Source organism: Cyanistes caeruleus, chromosome 4 (assembly GCF_971803275.1).
Source record: "Cyanistes caeruleus chromosome 4, bCyaCae1.hap1.1, whole genome shotgun sequence".
Lineage (NCBI taxonomy): Eukaryota > Metazoa > Chordata > Aves > Passeriformes > Paridae > Cyanistes > Cyanistes caeruleus.
Genome location: NC_141704.1, coordinates 248,941 through 269,497, shown reverse-complemented (window position 1 = coordinate 269,497; position 20,557 = coordinate 248,941). Strand labels below are relative to the sequence as shown.

Sequence of the window (20,557 nt, the reverse complement as noted above, 5' to 3'; positions counted from 1 at the left end):
TGTGCCGTGCCAGAGCTGTGTCGTGCCCGAGCTGTGCCGTGCCAGAGCTGTGCCAGAGCCAGAGCTGTGCCGTGCCAGAGCTGTGCCGTGCCAGAGCTGTGCCGTGCCCGAGCTGTGCCGTGCCAGAGCTGTGCCGTGCCAGAGCTGAGCAATCCCAGAGCTGGGCAGTGCCAGAGCTGTGCAGTGCCAGAGCTGTGCCGTGCCAGAGCTGTGCCGTGCCAGAGCTGAGCAATCCCAGAGCTGAGCAATCCCAGAGCTGGGCTGTGTCAGGGCTGTGCCATGCCAGAGCTGTGCCGTGCCCGAGCTGTGCCAGAGCCAGAGCTGTGCCGTGCCAGAGCTGTGCCAGAGCCAGAGCTGTGCCGTGCCAGAGCTGTGCCGTGCCAGAGCTGTGCCGTGGGAGTGGGAGCAGTGGGAGCAGCTCAGCACTCCTCGTGCTCCATGGCTGGGAACCCTGAGGTGCCTTCACTGGAGCTGCCCAGGATCTCCTGGTGCTGCTGGCCGGGGACAGGGACCCTGGGGACACACGGTGGGCCCAGATACGCTTGTGGCATCCATTGGCCTGTCCCTCATGCCAGCATTGCTCCCTGCTGAAGCGTTTTGGTGTCTGGTTCAAGCAGAGCTGTGGGCAGACCCTCCCAGGCCCTGCCCTTGTCCCACAGCCATTCCATCTGGGAATGTCGCTGCCCTCCCGCGCGCCGTCCCTGCTCCTGAGCCGTGTGTGTCCTCGCAGGGACGGCGCTGGTGCTGGCCCGGCTGCCCCTGGAGAAGATCTCGGAGTGCCTGAGCGAGCTCTGCGCCGTGCAGGTGCTGGCGCTCAAGAAGGTGTGTCTGGGTGGAGGGGACAGAGGGGACAGAGGGGACAGCAGGGACAGCGGGGACAGAGGGGACAGAGGGGACAGAGGGGACAGCGGGGACAGAGGGGACAGCGGGGACAGCGGGGACAGAGGGGACAGAGGGGACAGCAGGGACAGCAGGGACAGAGGGGACAGCGGGGACAGCGGGGACAGAGGGGACAGAGGGGGCAGCGGGGACAGCGGGGACAGCGGGGACAGTGGGGACAGCGGGGACAGTGGGGACAGAGGGGTCAGTGGGGACAGAGGTGTCAGTGGGGACAGAGGGGACAGAGGGGACAGAGGGAACAGAGGGGACAGAGGGAACAGAGGGGACAGAGGGGTCAGTGGGGACAGAGGGGACAGCGGGGACAGAGGGGACAGCGGGGACAGAGGGGTCAGTGGGGACAGCGGGGACAGTGGGGACAGCGGACACAGAGGGGACAGTGGGGACAGTGGGGACAGCAGGGACAGTGGGGACAGCAGGGACAGAGGGGACAGAGGGGACAGTGGGGACAGTGGGGACAGAGGGGACAGTGGGGACAGTGGCCAGGCCCCAGCCCTGCTACAGCAGCTGTGTCCTCAGAGCCAGGGGTGTATCCTGGAGTAATGGAATTGTTTGGGTTGGAGAAGCCCCTGGAGCCCCTTGAGTCCAACTGTTCCCCAGCTCTGCCAGGGCCACCGCTGCCCGTGTCCCCAAGGGCCACATCCACGCGGCTTTTGAATGCCCCAGGATCCTGGGCAGGGCCAGGAAGAATTTCCCCAGGATCCTGAGCCTCCCCTGGCACAGCTCGAGGCCGTTCCCTCTCATCCTGTTCCATGGGGCAGAGCCCAGCACCCACACTGGGCACGGCCAGGGCTGAGCCCTCCCGAGCCCCACCTGGGGAGGTGTGGGGCTGGTGTCCAGCTCCACCTGTGCTCCTGAAATCCTGTCCTTCCTCTTCCAGCTGCTCTCCCAGGAGCCAAGCAATGGCCTCTCCTCAGACCCCACAGTGCCCCTGGATCGACTCGCCGTCATCTTCAGGTGAGGAGGGAGCCGGGGCCCTGCTGCTCCCCCGCAGCCTCAGTCTGCACCTCCTCCTCCTCCTCCTCCTTCCCAGCCCTTGGGGAACGGGCTGGAATCTGCTGCCCCGGGCTCCAGCTGCCGAGGTGCCCCCAGGCCGGTTCCTGGCCCACTCCCCGCGGCTCCAGCCCTTCCCTTGGCTTTGGTCCCAGACCCCCCTAACCCTGGCTGTCCCCACAGACACACCAACCCCATTGTCGAGAACGGCCAGGTCCACCCGTGCCAAAAAGTCATTCAGGAGGTGCGTGGGAAGGGCTGGGATGTGGGGAGGGGGTTCCCAGCTCTACCTGGGGGTACCTGGGGTGTGGGACAGCCCAGGGCTGCACGGGAGGGGAGCTGTGCAGCACACTCCTGTCCCTCCTGGGAGCGAGGATTGGGGTGTCCAGGGGCAATTTGAGGCTTCAACCCTCGGGAAGGGGCCCTGGCTCTGGGAATGTCCCACGTGTTCAGTTTCCCTGCCCGTGTCCCGTTTGCACTGGAGGGGATGAGCTGCTCCAGGCTCCTCCAGAAAGCTTTTCTCCCTCAGCTGCCCCCCAGGCTGGGATCTGGGTGTCCTGGGGCTCGGGGGTGTCCCAGGCTCAGGGGGGTGTGTGTGTGTGACACCCTTAGGCTGGGATCTGGGTGTCCTGGGGCTCGGGGTGTCCCAGGCTCAGGTGTGTGTGTGTGTGTGTGACACCCCCAGGCTGGGATCTGGGTGTCCTGGGGCTCGGGGGTGTCCCAGGCTCAGGTGTTGTGTGTGTATAACACCCCCACCCTGGGATCTGGGTGTCCTGGGGCTCGGGGTGTCCCAGGCTCGGGGGTGTGTGTGTGTGTGTCTGTGTGTGTGTGTGTGTGACACCCCCAGGCTGGGATCTGGGTGTCCTGGGGAGTGGGGGTGTCCCAGGCTCAGGTGTGTGTGTGTGTGTGTGTGTGTGTGTGTGACACCCTCAGGCTGGGATCCAGGTGTCCTGGGGCTCAGGGTGTCCCAGGCTCAGGTGTGTGTGTGTGTGTGTGTGTGTGTGTGTGACACCCCCAGGCTGGGATCCGGGTGTCCTGGGGCTCGGGGTGTCCCAGGCTCAGGTGTTGTGTGTGTGTCACCCGTCCTGCCCAGATCTGGCCGGTGCTGTCGGAGACCCTGAACAAGCACAGTGCCGACAACCGGATCGTGGAGCGCTGCTGCCGCTGCCTGCGCTTCGCCGTGCGCTGCGTGGGCAAGGGCTCGGCCGCGCTGCTGCAGCCCCTCGTCACCCAGGTGGGGTCAGGGGACACGGCTGGCCCTCAGGGGGACCCCAGGGGACACGGCTGGCCCTCGGGGGGACCCCAGGGGACACGGCTGGCCCTCGGGGGGACCCCAGGGGACACAGCTGGCCCTCAGGGGGACCCTAGGGGACACGGCTGGCCCTCAGGGGGACCCCAGGGGACACGGCTGGCCCTCAGGGGGACTCTAGGGGACACTGCTGGCCCTCAGGGGGACCCCAGGGGACATGGCTGGCCCTCAGGGGGACCTTGGGGGGACACTGCTGGCCCTCAGGGGGACCCCAGGGGACATGGCTGGCCCTCAGGGGGACCTTGGGGGGACACTGCTGGCCCTCAGGGGGACCTTGGGGGGACACGGCTGGCCCTCGGGGGGACCTTGCGGGGACACGGCTGGCCCTCGGGGGGACCTTGGGGGGACACGGCTGGCCCTCGGGGGGACCTTGGGGGGACACTGCTGGCCCTCGGGGGGACCTTGGGGGACACTGCTGGCCCTCGGGGGCTCACTCGGGTCACGGGGGGGCCGTGGGCACTGGGAAGTGAATCCTGGCAGTCTCGGGAATTCCAGCATAAACCCCGGGGAGGAGAGAGGCTTTGGGAGAGGTGGGGCATGCTAGAAGGGTGTGTGACTGTGTGAGTGTGTGACTGTGTGTGACTGTGTGTGAGTGAGTGAGTGAGTGTGTGTGTGTGTGTCTGTGTGTGTGTGTGTGACACCCGTGTGAGTGTGTGACTGTGTGTGTGTGTGTGGGTGTGTTTAACACCTGTCTGTGTCTGTGTGTCTGTGTGAGCTGTGTGGCCGTGCTGCAGCTCCCTGCAGAGGTGTGTGAGTGTGACACCTGTGAGTGTGTGTGTGTGTGTGTGACACCCGTGTGTGTGTGAGTGTGTCTGTGTGTATAACACCTGTGTGTGTGTGTGTGATCCGTGAGCTGTGTGGCCGTGCTGCAGCTCCCTGCAGAGGTGTGTGGGTGTGTGTGGGTGTGGGTGTGTGTGTTTAACACCTGTCTGTGTGTCTGTGTGATCTGTGAGCTGTGTGACTGTGCTGCAGCTCCCTGCAGAGGTGTGTGGGTGTGTGTGGGTGTGGGTGTGTGTGTTTAACACCTGTCTGTGTGTCTGTGTGATCTGTGAGCTGTGTGACTGTGCTGCAGCTCCCTGCAGAGGTGTGTGTGTGTGGGTGTGTGTGTTTAACACCTGTCTGTGTGTGTGTGTGTGATCTGTGAGCTGTGTGGCCGTGCTGCAGCTCCCTGCAGAGGTGTGTGGGTGTGGGTGTGTGTGTTTAACACCTGTCTGTGTGTCTGTGTGATCTGTGAGCTGTGTGGCCGTGCTGCAGCTCCCTGCAGAGGTGTGTGGGTGTGGGTGTGTGTGTTTAACACCTGTCTGTGTGTCTGTGTGATCTGTGAGCTGTGTGGCCGTGCTGCAGCTCCCTGCAGAGGTGTGTGTGTGTGTGTGTGTGTGTTTAACACCTGTCTGTGTGTGTGTGTGATCCATGAGCTGTGTGGCCATGCTGCAGCTCCCTGCAGAGGTGTGTGGGTGGGTGTGGGTGTGTATAACACCTGTCTGTGTGTCTGTGTGATCTGTGAGCTGTGTGGCCGTGCTGCAGCTCCCTGCAGAGGTGTGTGGGTGTGTGTATGGGTGTGTGTGTGTGTGTATAACACCTGTCTGTGTGTGATCCGTGAGCTGTGTGGCCGTGCTGCAGCTCCCTGCAGAGCTGTGTGGGTGTGTGTATGGGTGTGTTTAACACCTGTCTGTGTGTGTGTGTGTGTGATCTGTGAGCTGTGTGGCTGTGTGCTGCAGCTCCCTGCAGAGGTGTGTGTAACACCTGTGGGTGTGTTTAACACCTGTCTGTGTGTGTGTGTGATCCATGAGCTGTGTGGCCATGCTGCAGCTCCCTGCAGAGGTGTGTGGGTGGGTGTGGGTGTGTATAACACCTGTCTGTGTGTGTCTGTGTGTCTGTGTGAGCTGTGTGGCCGTGCTGCAGCTCCCTGCAGAGGTGTGTGGGTGTGTTTAACACCTGTCTGTGTGTGTCTGTGTGTCTGTGTGAGCTGTGTGGCCGTGCTGCAGCTCCCTGCAGAGGTGTGTGGGTGTGTGTGGGTGTGTTTAACACCTGTCTGTGTCTGTGTGAGCTGTGTGGCCGTGCTGCAGCTCCCTGCAGAGCTGCCCCAGCCTGAGGGAGGATCCCTGGATCCCAGAGCCGGCTGTTCCCTGCTCACCGCGGGCTCAGGGGGGAGGTTCCACGGGGAGGTGATGCTGGCTCGGGGAGCCTCAGCACGGAGATGGGCTGTTCCTTGGGGCTGTTCCTTTGGGGCTGTTCTTGGGGCTGTTCCCTGGGGCTGTTCTTGGGGCTGTTCCCTGGGGCTGTTCTTGGGGCTGTTCCTTGGGGCTGTTCCTTTGGGGCCGTTCCTTTGGGCCGTTCCTTGGGGCTGTTCCTTGGGACTGTTCCTTTGGGGCTGTTCTTGGGGCTGTTCCCTTGGGGCTGTTCCTTTGGGGCTGTTCCTTGGGGCTGTTCCCTGGGGCTGTTCCTTGGGGCTGTTCCCTGGGGCTGTTCCTTGGGGCTGTTCTTGGGGCTGTTCCCTGGGGCTGTTCCTGGGGCTGTTCCTGCCCCTGGCTCGGGCCGGCAGGGTTGTGGCGTCAGGCGGTGGCCGTGCAGCGTTCCTGTCTCCGCAGATGGTGAATGTGTACCGGGAGCACCAGCACTCCTGTTTCCTCTACCTGGGCAGCATCCTGGTGGATGAGTACGGCATGGAGGAGGGCTGCAGGCAGGGCCTGCTCGACATGCTGCAGGTGGGGCCCCCAGCACCGCCCGGGCCACCGCTGGCCCTGTCCCCAAGTGCCACATGCACACAGCTGCTAAATCCCTAATGCAGCGCTGTCCTGGGCAGCTGTGCCCGGGCTGGACAGCCCTGGCCGCGAGGAATTTCCCCTGACACCCAATCCATGCAGAATCCCAAACTGGCTGGGGTGAGAAGGGACCTTGGAGCCCATCCGTGGGCAGGAACACCTTCCACTGTCCCAGGCTGTCCCAGGCCCCCTCCAGCTTGTCCTTGGACACCTCCAGGGATGGGGCAGCCCTGGCCATGTGGGGAAGGGCAGTTGGAGGAGCGATCCCAGGCAGGTGCTGATGGATGGATCCCTGTTCTCCCCAGGCTCTCTGCATCCCCACCTTCCAGCTCCTCGAGCAGCCCAACGGCCTCCAGAACCACCCAGACACCGTGGATGACCTGTTCCGCCTGGCAGCCAGGTGCCCCCGCGCTCCTGCCACCTCCGGCCGCAGGACACGCGGCCCCTCTCGCCGAGGGGAGCGGGGAGGAGGCAGGAGCTGGCCCTGACGTCCGTCTGTCCCCCTGGGCAGGTTCATCCAGCGCAGCCCCGTCACCCTGCTGCGCAGCCAGGTGATGATCCCCATCCTGCAGTGGGCCATCGCTGCCACCACCCTGGACCACCGGGACGCCAACTGCAGCGTCATGAAATTCCTGCGGGATCTGATCCACACTGGGGTGGCCAACGACGTGAGTGACGCGTGGGGACGCTCCTCAGGAGGCTCTTCCTGCCTGGGGGTGTCACCATGGGATGGTTTGGGTGGGAAGGGACCTCAGAGCCCATCCAGTTCCACCCCGTGCCATGGGCAGGGCCACCTTCCACTGTCCCAGGCTGCTCCAAACCCCTCAGCCCCATCGTCCTCATCAGCCCCGTCCTGTTGTCCCCACAAGCCCCCCCTGGTTTCTCTACTGCTGCTGGCAGAGAAGCTCTGGGAGCTGCCTGGAGCTTGTCCCTGTCCCCAGGAGCTGGCTGTCCCTGTCCCCAGGATCAGGCTGTCCCTGTCCCCGGGATCAGGCTGTCCCTGTCCCCAGGAGCAGACTGTCCCTGTCCCCAGGAGCTGGCTGTCCCTGTCCCCAGGCTCTGCCCACCCCCTTCTCCTTCCTCCCACAGCACGAGGAGGACTTTGACGTGCGGAAGGAGCTCATCAACCAGGTGATGACCCAGCTGGGGCAGCAGCTCGTGAACCAGCTCCTGCAGACCTGCTGCTTCTGCCTCCCGCCCTACACCCTGCCCGACGTCGCCGAGGTGCTCTGGGAGATCATGCAGATCGACCGCCCGGTGAGGGAGGGACCCCCGGGGACGGGAGGGACCCCAGGGGACGGGAGGGACCCCCGGGGACGGGAGGGACCCCAGGGGACGGGAGGGACCCCCGGGGACGGGAGGGACCCCAGAGGGAGAGGAGGGACCCCCGGGGACAGGAGGGACCCCAGAGGGAGAGGAGGGACCCCAGGGGATGGGAGGGACCCCAGGGGATGGGAGGGACCCCCAGAGGGACAGGAGGGACCCCAGGGCACGGGAGGGACCCCAGGGGACGGGAGGGACCCCCGGGGACGGGAGGGACCCCAGGGGACAGGATGGACCCCAGGGGACGGGAGGGACCCCAGAGGGAGGGGAGGGACCCCCGGGGACGGGAGGGACCCCAGGGGACGGGAGGGACCCCCGGGGCCGGGAGGGACCCCAGGGGACGGGAGGGACCCCCGGGGCCGGGAGGGACCCCAGAGGGACAGGATGGACCCCAGGGGCCGGGAGGGACCCCAGAGGGACAGGAGGGACCCCAGGGGACGGGAGGGACCCCAGGGGACGGGAGGGACCCCCAGAGGGACGGGAGGGACCCCCAGAGGGACAGGAGGGACCCCCAGGTGACAGGAGGGACCCCCAGAGGGACAGGAGGGACCCCAGGGGACAGGAGGGACCCGTGGGACCCGAAGCTCTGCCGAGGCAGGGCCCGGGAGCCAAGCCGGGCTCCACATTCCGGGTTCCTCCCTTTCCCTGGCACAGACGTTCTGCCGCTGGCTGGAGAACTCGCTGAAGGGGTTGCCAAAGGAAACCACGGGCGGAGCCATCCAGGTGACACACAAACAGCTCACCGACTTCCACAAGCAGGTGACCAGGTGAGCGGCACCGGGGTCTGCAGCTGGCACCAGCTCCCTGCTGCAGGCTGGCCTCCAGCAGCCCCAGCGCTGCCCGTGCCATTCACCCTGCTGGGCTGTGCCAGCCCACGGAGCCCTGGGGGTCACACGGAGCCCTGGGGGCCACACGGAGCCCTGGGGGCCACACGGAGCCCTGGGGGCCACACGGAGCCCTGGGGGCCACACGGAGCCCTGGGGGTCACACGGAGCCCTGGGGGTCACACGGAGCCCTGGGGGCCACACGGAGCCCTGGGGACCACACGGAGCCCTGGGGACCACACGGAGCCCTGGGGGTCACAGGGAGCCCTGGGGGTCACAGGGAGCCCTGAGGGTCACACGGAGCCCTGGGGGTCACAGGGAGCCCTGGGGGTCACAGGGAGCCCTGGGGGTCACACGGAGCCCTGGGGGCCACACGGAGCCCTGGGGGCCACACGGAGCCCTGGGGGTCACAGGGAGCCCTGGGGGCCACACGGAGCCCTGGGGGCCACAGGGAGCCCTGGGGGCCACAGGGAGCCCTGGGGGTCACACGGAGCCCTGGGGGTCACACGGAGCCCTGGGGACCACACGGAGCCCTGGGGGTCACAGGGAGCCCTGGGGGTCACACGGAGCCCTGGGGGTCACACGGAGCCCTGGGGGACATCGGTGCCTTTGCTGTCACCCAACGGGTTTTTCTGCCTGGCCCGATCCCTGCGGAGCCTCCAGCCCTTCCCGAGCCACCTCCTCGTCCCTGTGAGTCACTGGCTGCAGCAGCCAGGCCCTGCCCGGGCCCGTCCCTTCCCGGCTGCTCTGGGAACTTCGGCTCCTGTGCCCGGCTCCGTCTGTCCCAGAGCGCCGGGGCAGCTCCTTCCTCCCGGCCAGCCGCCACCCTGGTGGCACACGGCTCTCCTCCAGGGACAGTGCTGGCCTCCTGCTGCCCTGGTGATTGTCCCTGGGAGCCCAGCTGCCACGCTCCCTGCTCCCATCCCTCGGCAGGACACCTTCCCCGGGTCCCAGACGTCCCCTCGGGGTCAGCCCTGATGTCACCCCTTGTCTTGCAGTGCTGAGGAATGTAAACAAGTCTGCTGGGCTCTGAGGGACTTCACCCGCCTGTTCCGATAGCTCCGGCTCCACACGGCTCCTGTCTCCCAGGTAAGGCCCGGCCCTGCCGCCCCCCCGGGACAGGGGACACGGGGACAAAGGGCTGAGGCTCCCCTGCTCCTGCCAGGAATGTCTTGAAGGAGAAGACAGGAAACAGCAACCCAAGAATGTGTCCCACAATCAGCCGAGGGCTCTCGCCCGCTCCAGCGCATCCCGGAGTCCGGAGCCGCGGGAGGACGGCTCGGGGATCCCGCCTGCCCGGCGGCCTCATGGCCCGGAGCTCGGCCAACAGCCCCCGGGAACACCCCCGGGAACACCCCCCGGGAACACCCCCCGGGCACAGCCCCCCGGGAACACCCCCGGGAACAGCCCCCAACCCAACTGCAACCCCACCAGGCACCGGAGCCAGGCGCGTCCACTCGGATTCGCCCGGCAGAAAAAGAAGTAGAAAAACTTCCTGTGAAACGGAGACAAAAAAGAAGGAAAAGAAACAAACGAAAAACAAACAGTAGAAATTGTTTAGGAAGATGGGGGGTCAGGCTGGGGGTCCTGGGGCGCCGCCCCCCTGAGCCCACCGTGGCCTGCCTGGTGCTGACTCCCAGAGACGACACAGGCGGGACGGACTCTGCAAATAGAGATTTATATTTTATTTTCTTCTGCTTTTTTAGTTTGTTTTCTTGTTTGGTTTTTTTTTCTTTTTTTCCCTTTTTTGGGGTTTTCTTTGGTTTGATTTGGGGTAGGAGGCGGTGGCTCGAGTGCGGGCAGGGCGGGCGGGCGCATGCGGTTCCCTCCGGGGGTGTGTAGCCATCTCGAGACAATAAAAAACATCAAAAAACTGAAAAAATAAATTAAAACCTCCCAAGGTTCCTTTGGTTCTTCTCAGGGCTGAGGCTGCTTCGTGCCCCCGGCCCCCAGCACTGGGTGCCCCTGGCCCTGGGGGCTCCAGCTCCTGTTTTCCAGCTGTTTCCCCCTGAATGCAGGGAGGGGGCTCCGGCTCCGGCTCCTCCGCTGCCCCCGCTCGAGGGCACGTCCCCGTCCCCTGCAGGGCACCCCGGGCTGCTGCTCACGGGGACACGGGCCTGGGGACAGGGGGAGGGACAGGGATGGGGCCACGGAGTGACTCACCCCGGTGGCAGTGCCACAGGTGTCACCGTGTCCCCTCAGTGGGGCAGTGCCACGGTGTCACCATCTCCCCTCAGTGGGGCAGGGGCCCCGGTGGCAGTGCCACAGGTGTCACCGTGTCCCCTCACTGGGGCAGGGACCCTGGTGGCAGTGCCACAGGTGTCACCGTGTCCCCTCAGTGGGGCAGTGCCACGGTGTCACCGTGTCCCCTCAGTGGGGCAGGGGCCCCGGCGGCAGTGCCACAGTGTCACCGTGTCCCCTCAGTGGGGCAGGGGCCCTGGTGTCACCGTGTCCCCTCAGTGGGGCAGGGGCCCTGGTGGCAGCGCCCAGGGCCCTGCGGAGGGGCCGGGCAGGGGCTGCGCCGGCGGCAGCCGCTGGTGGCTCTGCCAGAGCTGGTGCAGCTCCTTGAACTGCTCCACCATCCTGTCCTTGAGGTCGGGGTGCGAGATCTGCAGCGGGATGCTGTCGGCCGACCAGGACAGCTCCCCGGAGAACATCTCCAGCAGCAGCCGCGCCGCCACCGGCACCACCTGCGGGAGCCGCAGGCCGTCACCGCGGGCAGGGACCCCCGAGCGCCCCGGGACCACCGCGGGGCCCGGCCCCTCACCTGCACCGTGATCAGCTTCTTCTCCTTGGGCTTCTGGTCCGGCCACTCCTCGCCGAAGCAGAGGAAGATCTCAAAGGGGGGCGGGGTGGGGGTCTGTCCCTTCTGGAACTGGATGAGGCCTGCGGGGCCCGAGGCCGAGGTGAGGGACAGGACGGGGCCTGGCGCCTGCCTGGGCCACCACCACCCCCCCCACGACAACTGAGGGCAGCCCCTGGTGACCCCCACCCCAGCTCTGGCCCCCCATTCCTCCAAGTCCCCATGTGCCACCTGCTGTCTCCCCCCCTACCCGGTGTCCCCACTGTTCCAGCTGATGTCTCCATCCTGCCTTTGTCCCCCTGGTGCCACCAAGTGCCCATGTGTCTGGTGTCCCCCCACCCCAGCTGACCTCTCTGTCCCAATCCATCGCCCCCCAGGGACACAGGGCCACCCCCCCTTCCCCTCTGACCGTTGAGGAAGCCCTCGAGGCTGAAGAGCTTGGTCCTTCTCTCCCTCTGGATGGGGTTGGGGCCGGGCCGGGGAGCGGCACAGGGCCCCGTCCAGAAGACCTTGCACTGGCAGAGCCGGAGGGCGAAGAGATCCTGGCCCTGGAGCTCCAGGATGAGCCCTCGGTCCAGCACGTCCAGCAGCTGGTGGGTGTAGAAGCGCTGCTTCTCGTTGGGAATGGCGTCGGGAGCAGGGAAGGGCACCTGCTCCAGCGTCAGGGGCCCGAAGAGCTCCTCCTGCTCCCGCGTGGGCTCCAGGCTGCTGTGGAACAGCCGGCAGCCGTGCGGGTTGCTGACGGTCAGGGCACAGACCTGGCGGCCCCGGTACTGGAACTTCAGCTCCAGGTCGGTCACTGCCGGAGGGCCGCAGGGTCAGCGGGGCCAGGGAGCACCCCAGGGCCACTCCAGGGCAGCTGGCCAAGCCCCCCCACCCTCTGGCCACCCTCATCCATCCCACAGCCACTCTGTGTCCACGGTCACCCCAATCCAGCCACCCCACGGTCACCCCATGGCCACCCCATCCATCCCATGACTACCCCACATCCACGGCCACCTCTGTCCCACCGCCCCACGGTCACCCCATGGCCACCCCATCCATCCCATGGCTACCCCACATCCACGGCCACCTCTGTCCCACCACCCCACAGTCACACCATGGCCACCCCATGGCCACCCCATCCATCCCACGGCTACCCCACATCCATGGCCACCTCTGTCCCACTGCCCCACGGTCACCCCATGGCCACCCCTTCCATCCCATGGCTACCCCACATCCACGGCCACCTCTGTCCCACTGCCCCACAGTCACCCCATGGCCACCCCTTCTGTCCCAGGGCTACCCCACATCCATGGCCACCTCTGTCCCACTGCCCCACGGTCACCCCACGGTCACCCCATGGCCACCCCATGGCCACCCCTTCCATCCCATGGCTACCCCACATCCATGGCCACCTCTGTCCCACTGCCCCACGGTCACCCCACGGTCACCCCATGGCCACCCCACCCATCCCATGGCTACCCCACATCCATGGCCACCTCTGTCCCACCACCCCACAGTCACCCCATGGCCACCCCATGGCCACCCCTTCCATCCCATGGCTACCCCACATCCATGGCCACCTCTGTCCCACTGCCCCACGGTCACCCCAATCCTTCCGGCCGCACCCGTGACCGCCCCACCCAGCGCCCCCACGGACCCCCAGCCCCCCACTCCTCACGTGGCAGCATGTGGGGGCTGACGAGCAGGTCCGGGATCAGCTGCTCTGTCGGTGCCACCGGGCAGGTGGACGGGGGTCCCGGGGGGGCCAGGGGGGGCCCCGTCTCAGCGAGGGGGCCGGGGAGCAGCTCAGGGACCCCGCGGGTGCCCCCCGCCTCCCCCTGGAGCAGCACCGGGGGGGGAGGCCCGAAGGGGCCCCCCGGGGGGCAGCAGCTGGCAAAGGGGGGGGGCTCCTCCTTGGCCCAGGAGTAGGGGGGCAGCAGGTCCCCCCCGTGCTGCGTGTCTGGAGCAGAGAGGGGGGTCAGAGGGTGCAGCCCGACCCCCCTGGCACCCCGACCCACCCGATGCCCCCCACTCACCATCGATGCTCAGGGATGTCATGTTGAGCTGCAGGGCAGAGCGGGCGTTACAGGGGCCCCCCAGACCCCTGAGGTGTCCCCGGTTTGGGGATCCCCCACCCCGAGCCCCCCCAGATACCTGGCTGACATCTTCCTCCCCGCTGCAGCCATTGTCATCCTCGTCCCCCCCATCTGCAAGGGAGAGAGGGGCAGAGGGAACTGGGGGTGCTGGGGTGGATATTGAGGGGTCCTGGGGACTCGAGGGGCATTGAGGCTTCCCATGGGGTGGGCCCCTCGTGTGGGGCGAGGTCTCTGGGGCCACTGGGTCTTTGTGGGGTGCGGGGGGCTGCTGGGGGGCTGCTGGGGGGCTGAGACCTCCGGGGGTGCTGGGGCTTTGTGGGGGTGGGGGACTCGTGGGTCCTTGTGAGGTGCTGGCACTCGGGGCCCTCCCCAGAGCCCCCCGTACCTGCGGCCCCGGGGGGCTCCTCGCAGAGCTCGTAGACGCGGAAGGGCTGGGCCGGGGAGCCGCGGGGCCCGTCCAGCAGCAGCCGGAACTCGCGGCTCTTGTTGAGGGCGCAGCGCAGGGTGGCCTTCCAGCGCGGGGGGTCCGGCGGGTCCCCGGCCCGGAACCGGCCCGTCTCCTGCGCCCACGCCTGGGGGGGGCTCAGGCCCGGCACCCCCCCCCAGCCTGCGCGACCCTCCCTCCACCATCCCCACGTCCCGGCTCCGCCACCCCACCCCACCCGTCCCGTGTCCCCCCATCATCCTCGTCACCCCCCCACCCTGTGTCCCTCGTCACCAGCACCCTGCCACTCCTGTCCCTTGTCCCCCATATCCCCACCCATGTCCCCACCCATGTCCCCACTGTCACCCCAGCACTGCCACTCCTGTCCCTTGTCCCCCATATCCCCACCCATGTCCCCACTGTCACCCCAGCACTGCCACTCCTGTCCCTTGTCCCCCATATCCCCAGCCATGTCCCCACCCATGTCCCCACTGTCACCCCAGCACTGCCACTCCTGTCCCTTGTCCCCCATATCCCCACTGTCCCCATGCCGTGTCCCCACTGTCACCCCATCACCCTGCCACTCCTGTCCCTTGTCCCCCATATCCCCACTGTCCCCACGCCGTGTCCCCCTTGTCACCCTCTCACACATCACCCCCATCCCGTGTCCCCGTGTCCGCACTGTCCCCATGCCACGTCCCCCCCGTCACTCCCAGCCCGTGTCCCCGGTGTCACCTTGAAGATGGTGTCGTGGTCCTGGGGTCCCGGGGGGTTCCTGGTGGCGTGTCCCCAGGGGATGACGAAGCGGCGGCGCTCGGGGTCGAGCCAGTGCAGCCCCGGGAAGCGGCGGCTGCTGACCTGGGCCACCAGCCAGGGCTTGAGGCGCACCCGCCGGGGGGGGTCCATGGCCTGGGGACACCAGCGGGCACCCGGTGACCCCGCGGGCCGCCCTCGGCCCGGGAAGAGGAACCGGGGCCCCCAGAGGGACCGTGCGGGGCCCCGGTTCCGCTTTCAGGGCCAGCAGGGTGGGGGAGCCCCCCCGAGCTCCGTCTCCCCCGAGGCTGCTGGGGGGCGTCACCCACACCCCGAAAGCAGAAGCTGCGGTGGCTTCAGGGACAGAAAAGGGGAGGGGACACGAGGGACACGAGGGACACGAGGGACACGAGGGACACGAGGGACACGGGGAATGTGGGATGTGGGGAGGACGGGGGGGACATGAACAGGGGACCTGAGCGACACAGGACGGGGGACACGGACTGGACAAGGGGAGGACACAGGGGACACGCGGGGGATGGGGACACACGTAGCGACATGGGGGGACGCGGTGGGGACACGAGGACGTGGAAGGACAGGGTACATGGAGAAGGGAGGAGGAACACAGGGGAGACGTGAAGAGACGGGACAGGGATGAGGGGACACAGAGACAGGGCAGAACACGGGGATGGGGGACACGGAGGGCACACGGGGGACACGGGGACACGGGGGACACGGGGACACGGGGACACGGGGGACACGGAGGGCACACGGGGGACACGGAGGGCACACGGGGGACACGGAGGGCACATGGGGGACACGGGGGACACATGGGGGACACGGGGGACACGGGGGACACGGGGGACACGGAGGGGACACGGGGACACGGGGGACACGGGGACACGGGAAGTCCCGGCCGTGGTCCCTGTGCAGTCACAGGAGCCGGGCGAGGGGAGACACCCCCGCTCCCCTCGAGTGTCCCCCCCGCCCGTCCCCCCGTGGCGGGGCAGCGCCCACGAGTGTCGCACGGACGGGCCCGTCCTCGGCCCACGGCGTGTCCGGGGCAGCCGTCCCCACTCACGGACCGGGCTCTGTCCCCGCGTGTCCCCGAGGCTCTTCCCGGACGTCTCAGCATCGCCCCGCCACAAGACCCTCCCCACGGGACCCTCCCCACGGCCCCTCCCCACGGGACCCTCCCCACGGCCCCTCCCCACGGGACCCTCCCCACGGGACCCTCCCCATGGCACACACCCCACGGCACCCACCCCACGGGACCCTCCCCACGGCCCCTCCCCACGGGACCCTCCCCACGGCCCCTCCCCACGGGACCCTCCCCACGGGACCCTCCCCACGGGACCCTCCCCACGGCCCCTCCCCACGGCCCCTCCCCACGGGACCCAGCCCACGGGACCCTCCCCACGGGACCCTCCCCACGGGACCCACCCGCGGACTCCCCGCGCCCACCGGGAGCGGCCCCGGCTCCCACCTGCGCTCGGGGCCGGTCCCGGGGCCGCCGCTTCTGGCCCGGAGCTTCCGCACGCGGGGCCGGGCGTGGGCGTGGGGCGAGACCGGCCGGGACCGCCCCGGGACCGCCCCGGGACCGACACGCCTCGGGCGTGGGCCGGGCCCCCGTGTCCCCACGGGACCCCCTCCCCTCGTGTCCCCCCTCTCGTGTCCCCACGGGACCCCCTCCCCTCGTGTCCCCCCTCTCGTGTCCCCACGGGACCCCCTCCCCTCGTGTCCCCCCTCTCGTGTCCCCACGGGACCCCCTCCCCTCGTGTCACCCCTCTCGTGTCCCCACGGGACCCCCTCCCCTCGTGTCCCCCCTCTCGTGTCCCCACGGGACCCCCTCCCCTCGTGTCACCCCTCTCGCGTCCCTCCGTGCCCGTCCTCCCCCTGTGGTCCCCACGTGTCCCCCCCCCCGGCTCCCCCCTCCTTGTCCCCCAGTGTCCTGCCCGTGTCCCCACTCGTGTCCCCTCCCGGACCCCGCCCCATCTCCCCGGCTGTCACCCCGCGCTGCTGGCGGACCCTCATTAGCATACGCTTTGTATATATTTGCATACACACTGCCCGTTTCCCGCTCCACGTGATGCGCGGGGATCTCCGCGGTGGGAGGGAACACCGGAGCGCGATCGCGGGCTTTGATTGGCTGCACTCGATGTCACTCATCTGCGAGCGCGCCCGCTGTCCCGCCCCGGCCCCGCCCCCGAGGCAGCTGTCCGTCAATCAACGGGCTCAGCCGTGGTGGGCGTGTCCAGGGGCGGGGCCTGTCACAGGGCGGGGCTGCTACCTTTGCTCTGGGGGCGGGGCCTGTCGCGGGGGCGGGGCCTGTCGCGGGGGCGGGGCCTGTCGCGGGGCGGGGCTGCTCCCATGGCGCCGGGCGCGCCCCGCCGCACGCCGGGACCCCCCGGTACCCCCCGCGCCCCCCCGGTGCCCCCGCCCCGCCCCGGGAGGAAGAACCGAAGGAGGTACCGGGACTCCCTTCAGTGCTGCCCGCGGGGGCGGGGGGTGTCCCCGGCGGTGCCGGTGTCGGGATGTCCCCGGGGGGACGGAGGGGACTCGGGGGTCCCGGAGGGTTTGGGCCAGTCTCGCCCCCGTTATCCTTCACATTTCAGGGGTTTAATGTTCCTTTTGGCTCCGATCCCGGTGCGAGCGCTGGGAACGGGAGCGGGGCTTTCTCGGGGGCAGCGCAGACCGGGGGACTGTGAGGAGAGAGGAGCAGACCCCGCTGAACTCGGGGGGCTGCGGGGGCTGCGAGCCCGCGGGATTCCGGGAGAGGAACCCGCGGGGGAGGCCGGGGAAAGAGGCTCGGGCCCCTGTGGAGGGGGGTTCGAGCAGAGGCCGGCGGATCCCAGCTGGATCCCAGCTGGATCCCAGCACTCTGCAGCTCTTGCCCCGTCCGTGCTTTTCCCGGGATCCCAGCTGATCCCGAGGAACAGCTGCGGCCGCTGCGAGCCTGGCCACAGCCCAGGGCCCGCTCCCAGACGGGGAAAGCCGCCAGTTACCAGATGCTGAAGGGCTGTTTCCCCCAGGGATCCCACCCTGGAGTCTTCTCAGGCCTCACTGGGGGTTTCTCCAGAGTGGGATCCTGGGTGCCAACACTGAGCTTCTCGGCTGGGAAATGGGAGATTTCGTCACAGCGACAAAATGGGGGAAAACCTCAGGGTTTGGGTCATCCTGCTGTCGCTCCTTCCTCCCCGAACCGGTGCTGCTGCCGCTGCATTCCTGGGCACGCTTGGGGTTTCCTCCCAGCCTGGCACAATTCACTCTCTTCACTTGGTGTTTTTCTGGAAAGCGAAAGCGGAGTGGATCTCCCGGATCGCCCCGTGGCGGTGGCCATGAGAGGGAGCCTCAGCACTGCCCACGCTGGAGCTGCTCCTTCCCGGCCTGCAGTTGGATGGGATTCCCTGGAGCTGGGCTGTTGCTTCTCGGGCTCTCAGCCAGCCACTGCTCTGGGTGCCTCCTGATGGACCCTTGGGTTACTCTGGGTCCGTCCCCATGGACCCGTGGGTAACTCTGGGTGCCTCCTGATGGACCCATGGGTAACTCTGGGTGCCTCCTGATGGACCCATGGGTAACTCTGGGTGCATCCTGATGGACCCTTGGGTTACTCTGGGTACCTCCTGATGGACCCGTGGGTTACTCTGGGTGCCTCCTGATGGGCCCATGGGTAACTCTGGGTGCCTCCTGATGGACCCATGGGTAACTCTGGGTCCGTCCCCATGGACCCTTGGGTTACTCTGGGTACCTCCTGATGGACCCATGGGTAACTCTGGGTGCCTCCCCATGGACCCGTGGGTAACTCTGGGTCCGTCCCCATGGACCCATGGGTAACTCTGGGTGCCTCCTGATGGGCCCGTGGGTTACTCTGGGTACCTCCCCATGGACCCGTGGGTTACTCTGGGTACCTCCTGATGGACCCGTGGGTTACTCTGGGTACCTCCTGATGGACCCGTGGGTTACTCTGGGTGCCTCCTGATGGACCCGTGGGTTACTCTGGGTACCTCCTGATGGACCCGTGGGTTACTTCAGGCGGGTTTGGGCTGTATGAGGAGACCTGTGGAAACGCAGCTCCAGCGCTTTCTCATCGTTGACCAGCTGGCTGTGGAGCTGGGGTTTGCTGCCAAGGAGCAGCCTGGGATGCCGGATCTGCTCCACGATGGAGATCCATCCCCTCAGCAGCTCGGCTCTCTGGCTCTGACGTTCCTTTTTCTCCATGGCAGCTCCGAGTGGACGATTCAGCGGAAGCTGCGGGAATTCTTTGCCATCCCGCGGTGCCTGGTCAGCGTCTTCAGCCTCTTCCTGGTGGAGCTGATCCGCTTCCTTGGCGAGGCCGTGGTCCAGGTGAGCCGCCCCGTTCCCGCAGAGCCACGGCCAGAGCAGCTGCTGAGGATGTGTCAAAGTCCTTCAGTATCGGGAGAAGGAACTTCCATTTCCCACTGTCGCACAATTCCTCTCCCACAGTAGAATTTTTGTGTCCCAGCCCATTTTTGGTGACGCCTGCTGGCAAATCCCTCAAACACAGGATTTCACCCCAAATCCAGGCGTTGGTGGTCGGTGTCCTGACAGCCATCGGCGACCATGTCCTGAAGCCCTTCCTGGCAGCAGCGTTTCACAGCCTCCTGCAGCCGCTCCTGCTCTTCCTGCTGAAGGTGCTGGGCGGCGTGCGGGACCTGACGGATCCTGTGCTGGACGTGGTGGCCCGGGTGTGCTCCCAGCTGGCCGTGCTGCTCCGCGCCGTCCGGCTGGTGGAGATCCGCCTGCGCCCGGACCTGCGGGCTGGCCCTGGCGACGGCGGCGGGTGAGGGCAGGCTGTGGGTGGCCAGATAAGATAAGGAAGAAGAATTCCTGGGAATTGTGGAAGAGTGGGGCTGGCTGTGCCCAGGAGGCTCCCGAGGGACCGTTGTCTCCACGTGTGTCCGGGCAGGGGGCAGCACACAGTGTGCTGGGGGGGGTTGGATGTTCTAGTTGGGCAAATATCTCCTTAACTTAATTAAATTCCAATTTTATCCATTGGACCGTTGCTCCAGTGAGGTGTTTTTCCTCTTTCTGCCTGGAAAACTGAGCTTCTCACGGAGAAGGACTTCCCTGTGCAGTCTCTTGCAGCCAGATGGGCTCCACTGCTGGGGTGGTGCCCGGGGCCCGTGCCTCGAGCACTGCCGGGAGGGGAAGGCTTCTGCCAGCTCCCCAGCACTGTGGGATGGTCTCCAGAGCCAGCAGTACGGGAGAGACTGGGATTTGGGGATTTGAAAAACAGGGATCACAGTATAACGGAATAACCACTTCTGTGTTCCTAACAGCTGGTTCTGGTGCATGATTTGGGTCACGTATTCCCATCGGGATGAGGTGGCCAAGGAGCCAAACTGCAGCACCAAAGCTCTGGGTGTGTTTTACAAACCCTTGGAGGCATCAGGGCCAGGACTGAGCTGTGTTTTGGGGCTCCCCCTGTCCCCAGGCTCAGCTCCCTCTGCCCTTTCGCCTTTCCAACAATGCCGCCTCCCAGGAGCGTCTCTCCTGACTGGCGCAATCCCCGTGTTCCCGATGATTCCATGCCCAAAGCCCTTTGCTTTTTATGGGCAGGAGCAGCATGTTTGGAGCTTCCCAGGCTGTAAGATCATCCGCGGGCCGGGGCCGGAGCGCTCCTGCTGGGGGCCAGGCTGGCCGGGCTATTTGGGGGGTGCTGAGTTCACGGAGCCGTGACGGGATGTTCCCTCGGGCGCTGCGAGGGGCCGGGAGCTGGGAGCCAGCACAGAGGAGTTCTCGGGGCTCAGGTGACCCAAGGGCAGCGCAGGAATGAGCACTGCAAGCTGCCGGGCAGAGGGAAGCAGCCTGGCTCTCTGGGACAGGGCTGCACACGGACACAGACAGGAGCCGGGCACAGGGATGGAATCCAGGACGTCCTGCAGCAAAGGCACCGTGTCAGGACAGCCACACGTGGGACACGGGGGACACAGGACTGTCCCTGGGTACCCACATGTGGGACACGGGGACACACGGCTGTCCCTGGGTACCCACATGGGGGACACACGGCTGTCCCTGGGTACCCACACATGGGACACACGGCTGTCCCTGGGTACCCACATGTGGGACACGGGGACACACGGCTGTCCCTGGGTACCCACACAGGGGACACACGGCTGTCCCTGGGTACCCACACATGGGACACACGGCTGTCCCTGGGTACCCACAATGGGGACACACGGCTGTCCCTGGGTACCCACACGGGGGACAATGGGGACACACGGCTGTCCCTGGGTACCCAAACATGGGACACGGGGGACACACACATGGGATAATGGGGACACACGGCTGTCCCTGGGTACCCACAATGGGGACACAGGACTGTCCCTGGGTACCCACACATGGGACAATGGGGACACACGGCTGT

At 67.0% G+C, this 20,557-nt stretch overlaps 3 protein-coding genes across 4 annotated transcripts in view; 2 read left to right on the top strand and 1 right to left on the bottom strand.

Moving 5' to 3' along the window:
- TNPO3 (transportin 3) overlaps nt 1-9,994 on the top strand; it is a 34,617-nt gene extending 24,623 nt beyond the window's left edge. The window contains exons 13-23 of the mRNA XM_086886222.1: nt 731-822; nt 1,778-1,854; nt 2,074-2,134; nt 2,984-3,124; nt 5,788-5,904; nt 6,267-6,361; nt 6,473-6,629; nt 7,051-7,218; nt 7,939-8,051; nt 9,107-9,197; nt 9,274-9,994. Coding sequence (XP_086742348.1) covers nt 731-822; nt 1,778-1,854; nt 2,074-2,134; nt 2,984-3,124; nt 5,788-5,904; nt 6,267-6,361; nt 6,473-6,629; nt 7,051-7,218; nt 7,939-8,051; nt 9,107-9,167 — 1,082 coding nt within the window. The 3' untranslated portion in view covers nt 9,168-9,197; nt 9,274-9,994. The remainder of the gene's footprint in view (nt 1-730; nt 823-1,777; nt 1,855-2,073; nt 2,135-2,983; nt 3,125-5,787; nt 5,905-6,266; nt 6,362-6,472; nt 6,630-7,050; nt 7,219-7,938; nt 8,052-9,106; nt 9,198-9,273) is intronic.
- On the bottom strand, nt 9,771-15,760 carry IRF5 (interferon regulatory factor 5). The gene is made up of 9 exons (XM_086886227.1): nt 15,656-15,760; nt 14,152-14,325; nt 13,378-13,564; nt 13,051-13,103; nt 12,933-12,960; nt 12,575-12,856; nt 11,321-11,710; nt 10,876-10,994; nt 9,771-10,798 (listed from the first exon to the last, which is right to left on the bottom strand). Exons 2-9 carry the CDS (start codon nt 14,320-14,322, stop codon nt 10,565-10,567), a joined length of 1,464 nt encoding a protein of 487 aa, XP_086742353.1. The 5' UTR covers nt 14,323-14,325; nt 15,656-15,760; the 3' UTR covers nt 9,771-10,564.
- A 744-nt stretch (nt 15,761-16,504) lies between these two features.
- On the top strand, nt 16,505-19,187 carry LOC111923228 (uncharacterized). 2 transcript variants are annotated; one of them, XM_086886205.1, is made up of 3 exons: nt 16,505-16,637; nt 18,393-18,513; nt 18,714-19,187. In XM_086886205.1, exons 1-3 carry the CDS (start codon nt 16,540-16,542, stop codon nt 18,972-18,974), a joined length of 480 nt encoding a protein of 159 aa, XP_086742331.1. In that variant the 5' UTR covers nt 16,505-16,539; the 3' UTR covers nt 18,975-19,187. The 2 variants fall into 2 exon arrangements, with proteins under 2 accessions (XP_086742331.1, XP_086742330.1); XM_086886204.1 differs by lacking the exon at nt 16,505-16,637 and adding an exon at nt 17,016-17,625.
- Nucleotides 19,188-20,557: the final 1,370 nt, after the last annotated feature.

Coding starts and splice junctions, on each gene's coding strand:
- IRF5 (XM_086886227.1), bottom strand. CDS start 14,322: ATGGACCCCCCCCGGCGGGTGCGCCTCAAGCCCTGGCTGGTGGCCCAG. Junction 13,565..14,151: donor ACCACGACACCATCTTCAAG/GTGACACCGGGG, acceptor AGCCCCCCCCAG/GCGTGGGCGCAGGAGACGGG. Junction 13,104..13,377: donor GGAGCCCCCCGGGGCCGCAG/GTACGGGGGGCT, acceptor TCTCCCTTGCAG/ATGGGGGGGACGAGGATGAC.
- LOC111923228 (XM_086886204.1), top strand. CDS start 17,291: ATGGGAGATTTCGTCACAGCGACAAAATGGGGGAAAACCTCAGGGTTT. Junction 17,626..18,392: donor TCAGCCAGCCACTGCTCTGG/GTGCCTCCTGAT, acceptor TCTCCATGGCAG/CTCCGAGTGGACGATTCAGC. Junction 18,514..18,713: donor TTGGCGAGGCCGTGGTCCAG/GTGAGCCGCCCC, acceptor CCCCAAATCCAG/GCGTTGGTGGTCGGTGTCCT.